Source organism: Cryptotermes secundus, unplaced genomic scaffold (genome assembly GCF_002891405.2).
Source record: "Cryptotermes secundus unplaced genomic scaffold, Csec_1.0 scaffold1932, whole genome shotgun sequence".
Lineage (NCBI taxonomy): Eukaryota > Metazoa > Arthropoda > Insecta > Blattodea > Kalotermitidae > Cryptotermes > Cryptotermes secundus.
In genome coordinates, this window is record NW_019733872.1 from 90077 (window position 1) to 98537 (window position 8461).

The following is an 8461-nucleotide window of genomic DNA, read 5'->3' on the forward strand; positions in this document are numbered from 1 at the left end:
AGATAGCAGATGAAATCTCACGGATTTATAAGACTTCCGACTGCACGACAGTTTTTAAATTACGTGCATTACACAGATATTTGAGCCCGAACTGAGCAATAGAGAGCAAGTCAGAGTGAAATGAAAGTTACTGTTTTTAACACATTCTTCTGTTCTTTCCGTGTCGGAAATTAAGCTGCTTTTTCGTATTTCATTTAAGGCAGACCTGGTGTATTAACACAATTCTCGTAAAATAATTAGAAATATTTTATATAATGAAATGAATAGATTATTCGTGTGAGATTTAGGAAAAATTCTGAAGTAACGCGAGATGTCGCTTTCTTCGAGGTATATACATTATTATCAGCATATAAACACTTCGTTTCTGTCTGTCTTTCCATTTTCATTTATTTCTTTTTTTCGTTCCTCTTTCATTTTCCTACACCAATATCTCCAGTCGAGCTTACCCTAACACACTGGATCCGAGCTTGGCTTGGGTTAAGGGAAGAATATAGCTACATGTATTGCAGCTGTTTCCATGGAAACACGTATAAATTCTAATACGATACAGACCACATAGTGAATATGTGAAGGTTTTATATGCCTGTTTACTTAATTAAAATACCTCAGAAAGGTGCGTTGTAAAACAAGGAATGCTGAAAAACCAAGAGGTTTGAAGATACATCTGGACAAGGAGTTCGGTTTGAAACCGTTCTTTAAGAAGTATACTTTGGACGGCGACCTGAGACGTCTTGCTGGGTTTCTAGGTCACTACTGCACTCTATTCTTTGATCTACCTGTACCTTTCAGTTGTGCCCGTTAACCCCACTTTCCCCCAAGAGTCACTTCGTTGTCTCTGCCGACTTTTAATTTTGTGAGAGCCTCTTCTTATGTCTCCATTTATAATCCCAGTAAGCCACCTCCCATCTCCTACTAGTGTCAACTTGTAAACTGCAGAAGTTCAAAATGCGGAAACAATTTCTGCTAAAAGAATGCAAATGTTCACATGAATTCATATGACGATATGACGAACACAGCATTCATTCAAGAAAAACTGTATATACCTCACAAATCCTTGTCGAGATTCTTTGTATCTGTAACGGTCAACGAAGCTGAGAGATATTTTGCTACATCTGTGCTATGCGTGGTTGCAGTCTGACCAAGTTGATATATATTCTTGTACACAGCGTCACACTCTGTACCACTCCTTGTGACCCAGGCAATGAGTTGCTATAAGCGAGGGTAGAACCGAGGACATCTCAATCCAAATAATGAAATTTTGTACCGGCTGTCGTCGACACAGAATTCTTCGGTTGCAGACGTGATTACGCCTGGACTCGAAGTCATATTCTCTCACTAGGATGAGACTGATTATGTCAGTGCCAAGACATGGACTCAAGTATCTGGCAAGAAATGGAGACGCCACTCTAGGGAAATGCTTCTTGAAATCTGAGAAATTTAGTGAGCCAGCAAGACGTGTTTCACTGATCTGACCCACCCTCCCAACCCGGCCGCCCTTCATATGCCCAGAGCTCGCCCCACAGTGAAGTCAGGGGAGGAAGAAGGGAGAATCGTCTATGTAAATACGCAGTTCAACGGCGCACACATATTTTCTAAATGTTTTATTATCTGACGGGATTATGGATTTTTGGACTATGTCCGTCGTCTTGTATTCTAAAGAACACCGGTCCAGCGACTGGGGTTAGCTCTTTCTAAGGGACCCCCCTCCCAAAAAAAAAAGGTATCTCCCAACCCCTCGTTTGAGGACGGAAACAGATCGAAACGTTGTGTTCTTTATTGTTGTTAATAATACAGGACGATGTACAAAGTAAAGAGAAGTTCATCCTGATTGCTATAAGACCATAGTCAGAACCCTTTGAAATCTTCTTTCTTTGCTACTTTGCACAAATCACTGGGCTTGATTTTCGTTTGCTGTAGGAACAAATAAACTGTACTGCAGTGTTTATCACACTGTACAGCAAATGTTCAACGGTAAATATTTGCACTAAATAAGATCTAAAAGTTTGTGACGACGGTACATCAGTAAAAATATTTTGTTTGTGGGCACTATCCATCGTCCTGTCCTTATCTAAAAAAAAGGCCATCCCGTGTATAATTCAAAGCACAACGTTTCGGAGACTGAATTTTGTCTCAGTCTTCAGGTAAAACTTGCTCAGTTGGGCTCAATCGATAGAGCTAGTCACTATCTCTGGAGACAGGGTGACAGAATAGAGTCTTCAAACGTTATGTTTTGAAATATAAACAGGACGATGGATAATGTTCAGAAATACAGTATTTATGTTTAAAATAAAGTTTTAGATCGTAATAATGTGTGCTGTTTATGGGCCAGCTTTTGATAACATAAACAGTTTCCTAGAAAGTTCATAAACATTATATTTAGCTTCATGTAAATCGGGAGTTGTATGATTCATATACACGGCAGTCATGTCACTGGTATAATATTATTGGTCTGAATGTCCAGGGCCTAGGTAAGAATAGCGGTAACAATTCTGAGAGCAGCCCCTGTGAAAGATGAAGGCCACCCCGTGCCTAATTAATTAAGCACCTCGCCATGAAGACTTGAGGGATAGTGTAAATATAGCTACACCGATCTTGACCTCGTTACTAGATTGAGGCGAATGGTCAGCTTCACGCTCCGGAAGCTTTACCTCCGGCGAAACATCCCCCAGTACCCACTGGATAGGAGGTCGGGAGTGCCCCAGAGCCGGTCTGGACACTGTGGAGAATAGAAAAAACTTTCCCAGTCGGGTGTCGGCCTTTCAATCCGTAGCCCGTCGCTAAACCGGCTCAGCTATCGTTATCTCCAAGAAGAACTGAGGTGTATGGTCCATTATTTTCTTACATAGTACATGATTCTCAGCCCCTCTTTAAATCATTAATGTTAAAGTGTACGAAACTATGATACCACTTGGAATTATTGAGTTTTGGCCTTTGTCCGCCGTTCAGAATCCTAAAGAACACAACGTTATGGCAACCGAACCTGTTTTCTTCATCATGTGAAAGGCTGGGACGCCCTTACTCTGTTGGTTCCGTTAGGAATAGCTGTCCTCAGTTATTGCTTGTAAGTGCTGGATAGGGGTTCTCATTAGTACGCGTGGAAAAGGACGACGGAAAAACACACAAAGGCAGAAGAAATTGTATATTGGTGCGACTAAATTATAATTTGCTAGACGGACACAATCTCGAGGTTATGACGCACGCCAAACATGGGAATGGGAAGTACTTTTTGAAGCGCTCTAAATTTCTCGACGAATTGCCTATAAAAGCAATTGGCAAACGCAAACTGGCGTAAAAAGTAACGAGTTCGTTGCCTCTTACATTGCGGAAACACACTATTCACACTAACCGTAAGATTAGGGCAAGTAGAAGTATGAGGGTGAGTCAGTAAATAGGTCATAGATGGAAGTAAAATAGCTGTAATGGACATTGCAGGTTTTCTATATGTATCACCAGGTAACAGCACAGTCCAGCTTCATGACAGTCTAGGTAATAGACGCGCATGAGTATGTTTAGAGGCTAGTTTCAGTAGTCAAAATGGCGACAGTGATTGAGGGATGCATTATTGAAGAGCAACGATTTGTTGTGCGTTTTCTTTCTGTGGGCAAAAAGACTCAATGCAAAGGATATTCACAAATAAATGTATTCTATTTACGGTAGAACGTGTTTGTCACGTAAAGCAGTTCACAGCTGGGTCGAGAAATTCTCTGAAGAACTTTCGAAAGTCGCAGATGATGCCCGACCAGGTTGCCCTGTTGAGACTGCGACAGAAGCAACTGTGCAGCGGGTGGAAGAGTCAATCCGAGCTGACAGGAGGATAACGTTGGGCAGCGTAGCAACTGCACTAGGGTGCCCCTTGGTTTAGCATACAGCATTATGTATAATTGTTTAAAGTTTCGGGATGTGTGCGCTGGTGGGTACCCAGAGAACTGAAGTATCGAGAAAAAAAATGAACCGAATGGGTCTGTCCTTGCAACGTCTCTTACGGTATGCAGATGAAGGAGGCGATACGAGTACGCTTAACAGGATTGCAACACTACCAACCCGATTCAAAGCGTGTTTCAATGCAATGGGAACATCCCAATTCACCTTCAAACAAAAAGTTTAAAGTTACGCCATCAGCTGGAAAGGTTATGCTTACTGTATTCTAGTATACTCAGGGAGTACTAGTAGCCCATTTTCAGAAGAGTGGTGAAAATATTAATCCCGCACCGTACTGTGAAGTTCTGTTGAAGCTTTGGGACGCAACTCGCAGAACATATCCAGGCGAACTGGCAAGAAGGTTACTGCTTCATCATGACAATGCCAGACACAACACAGCCCGAGCAACCCAGGACAGAATTCAAGAACTACACGTACAGTGGGGCCTTTCAGCCCCGGACTTGGCCTCCAGTGACTTCCGTCTGTTTGGTCCGCTAAAGAATCACTTTGGTGGCAGACGTTTCACTGATGACGAGGACGTTGAATTGGTGGTGCTGAAGTGGCCGAGACAACAGTCAGAAACTTCTGTGCTGCGGGTTTCGATGCACTGGTCAAGCGGTGGGACAAGTATGTGAGTGTTGGTGGAAGGTATGTCGAGAAATTAGGTTCGAATATCAACTATTTTACATTCATATCCATTTGTGACCTATTTACTGACTCTCCCACGTACATCCATGCAATTGAGTCTTCAGTGGAGGTCAATAATATCGATAGATAATAATACTGTAGACTTTTCGGAAATTTTGTTTCCATCGTCACGGACGGACCTGATGCGTCCATGTAATTAATCAATACAAAATAAGAAACCGTTCTTTTCAGAGTTAATCTCTTCGTCTTTATCATCAGGGATTAGTTTCATGTGTCTCTGAAATTGGTCATTGCGCAATATACGTGTAACTCCGACGTTTCGGAGATTCTATCCATCTCGAATATGGAAAGTGACGTGTCTCTGTCATCTACCAGTTAGAAATAAAATTCCGACCTTTCTCAGTTTATTTGTTCCCATCATCCGGGACTGATATTTCCTATCAGTCAACACAGATTACAACTCCGACGTGTCACAAAGAACACCAGGGACACACAGATATAATCCATACTTCGTAAATTGAATTTGAAACCGTAAATGCAAATACTTGCACAGTACCGTGTTCTATATATAAACACTTAACATTTCTTAGGAGGCAGAATGGCGAGGTAAGTTATGGAAAACAATCTGATCGTGTAGATGAAATAATTTACAGGTTTTCTGATAAAAATCATGTCGGGGTTACATATTGAAGATTGTACAAAATGGTGGTCAGACAAACAGTAAAATTAAGTACATAGTAGCAGCAAGCACTGAAATGGAAAGATAACAGGCAATAGAACAATCTACGTATCCATGGCTCTACAGCCATTTGTTGGACCTTGACCGATTTTTCAGTTTCTTAATCTTATACGCAATTGGTAGGACTCCTAGCGCAGAGGATCAGCCCGTCGCAAGGCCGCTGCCTACACACAGGACAGCACAAACAGAATAAACGCATGCAGACATCCATGCCTTGGTGGGATTCGAACCGACGATCCCAGCGTTCTAGCGGGCGGACACAGTTCATACACTAGACCGTGGGACCACTCTGATCGGCCAATAAAAGAATAATAAAGTTAAAACATGAAATATGAAACCTGCCGCTGGTTGGGAAACCTTTGGCTGGATATACGCATACTAGTTCAAAAATCGAAATATTCAAGAAACTTCGAAAATCAATTTATAGAAACACTGCGAAACGACGTTCATCACTTAAGAATTGCTTCCAGAATTTCTTCACCTGTAACTTCTGCTGTCGTAATTTGGATATACGAAATCTAAACTTTTGGAAAACTGCGTCAAGTTGGGTTGTTCTTAATATTTGTTCCTACTAACAGGCATCCGTCGTTCTCTCTGGTGATACGGCCAGTAATTAAGTTGTTATTGCATTTGCGTAATTTGCCGACGGGACGGCTTGCAGGTTATTTTAGTCGCGACGTGTCTCGTCCGATTATCCAGTCCACACAACTTCATTACCTCCATACTTATTCTTTGGCGATGATTATTATTAGAACAGCAGTCTGCCTTCATGCGTGACCCGGATATGACGTCAGTTGCTCTGAACACGATGTGACCTGTATTCCAGAGGAAAGGGCAGGTTCCCTACGTTAAGATTTGTAGACACTACAGCAATCAAAATATGGCCATGAACTTCTCTATAACTTTGAATACTTCGGGCACTTCGCGGTAGAATGGTTTTTGTAGTTTTTTTGTATCCAGGAGGTCTGAGATTAGAAACTCGGCCAGGAGGGCTGTACCACAACTCAGGCGGTTAGTCGTCGGCTTCCCACTGCGGCGGCCCATGTTCGAGCCCAGGTCAGGTCATGTGGGATTTGTGGTGAACAAAGTTGTACTTGGGTAGGTTTTCTCTGAGTACTTCGGTTTCTGCTGCCAATCTTCGTTCCACCAATTGCTCCATAATTACCATTATCTATTATACAGGGCTGGTACAATAAGCCAGTTAGTGGCCGACGTACCAAGTGGACTCAGTCTCACCCCACCCCAAGAACCAAAAAAAAAAAAAAAACTAACTAAATTCGGCCCTGATGACTTCTGTCTCCATTTATACTTTTCTGTCTATCCTCAGTTATTACCATAGGACACCGCCCATTCTTTGAAAACGCTTGCGGATTCATCATTAGAACCCATCCGTCAACTTGTGGCTGTATAATTTATGTAATTGTAACAGCTGGACGATATTAAAATGGATCTTAGAGAGATATGACAGTGTGTTATGGATTAGATCGATCTGGCTCAGGATGGGGACCAGTGGAGAGATTTCATGAACACGGTAACGAACCTTCGAGTTCCATAAAACGCTGAGAAATGCTTGAGTAGCTGCACAATTGGCGGCTTCAGAAGAAGGGCTCAGCTCCATGAAGTTAGTTTAATTGAAAGAGTGGCTCTCAGTAACACAGTACCACTGAAAATGGCGACTTCATCATATACATTTGGTTTGANTTACCTGAACCCACTACAAGGACGTGTCTAAACAATCCGTTGCTTTATGATCAGTCCTGAATCACAGCCGAGCACATGGTCTAATTAATACAAACAAATGATGTACAGCATGTCCGAGAAAGGGTGCATACATTTTAAATATCTTTGACGATAAAATGAACAGATCTAGGAGAGTACAGTTTGACAACATGAAACACCTACTCAGTTTTTGCCCCACTGTGTTCCATTTAACTGCGCTTCGACATGAACATCTTTTGTTGCTCGCACAATGTCCATCCGGTGTTCACATGCCCTGAAACTGACGCGTGTGCAAAGTCATGAGCGCTTGTAGAACAAGCATTGTATGTAAAACGTTGACATTCTCGTCGTCATGTGGTGAAAACCATACGTATGCTCTCGTTCTCGGACATTCTGTGTCCGTCTCAGACAACATCCATTGAGCAAGTGAATGAAAGGATATATTGTGGTGCTGGAAGCCTTCTGATGGCAATGTGTCACTAATGCATCTCCTGTTCGCAGGTCCGGAACGCCACCGCAGTGTTTATCATCAACCTGAGTGTCTCCGACCTCATGTTCTGCTGTTTCAACCTGCCTCTGGCTGCCTCCACGTTCTGGCAACGCGCCTGGCGTCATGGCAAACTGCTGTGCCAACTCTTCCCTCTGACCCGCTACGGCCTTGTGGCTGTGTCGCTCTTCACAGTCCTGGCCATCACTATTAACCGCTACGTCATGATTGGCCACCCCCGACTCTACCCCAAGTAAGTACAGTTTCGTGCTTTTCGTCACAGTCTATAATCCAGTTAACTTGGTCACTGGAAGTGCAGAACTCTTCCAGCGCTGTGAACAAACTTTGGTCTTATTTGCCCAGGATGTTTTTATCGTCCCATATATATAAAGAAAGAAATTTCATATAAAATAACAATCCAAACGATGTTGCATCGTATAGACCCATTGGTCTCCTACCGATTCTCTCCAAAGTATTGGAAAAAATACTGCTCAAACCGTTAGTACTTGAAATCGACGATCATCAGCTCATACCTACACATCAATTTGGCTTCAGAAAAGGTCACGGAACGATCAAACAAATACATCGATTAGTAAACCAAATCCATAGTGATTTTGAAAACATGCGCTACTGCTCAGCTATATGTGTTGATATAAGCCAAGCCTTAGATAAAGTTTGGCACACACGCTAATTTTACAAACTTAAGTCCGTTCTTCCACATCCAATGTGTTCTGTATTAAAGTCTTATCTTACCGACAGAACTTTTTTAGTTAAATACTACGAAGCCTATATCCAATTATACCCTGTCTTATCCGGAGTTCCGCAGGGAAGTATCCTTTGGCCTATGCTATACTCCATATATACGGCTGACTTGCCAGAAACCGGACAAACAATGCTTGCCACCTATGCCGACGACACAACAATGCTAGCGTCTCATGAGAACCCAATTG

The 8461-nt window shown here is 42.4% G+C and overlaps 1 protein-coding gene across 1 annotated transcript in view; it reads left to right on the plus strand.

Moving 5' to 3' along the window:
- The window catches only part of LOC111868344 (G-protein coupled receptor 84), a 92315-nt gene that overhangs the window by 79314 nt on the left and 4540 nt on the right, over positions 1-8461 (plus strand). The window contains exon 2 of the mRNA XM_023858904.2: positions 7526-7764. Within this exon, the coding sequence (XP_023714672.1) occupies positions 7577-7764 (188 nt within the window). The 5' untranslated portion in view covers positions 7526-7576. The remainder of the gene's footprint in view (positions 1-7525; positions 7765-8461) is intronic.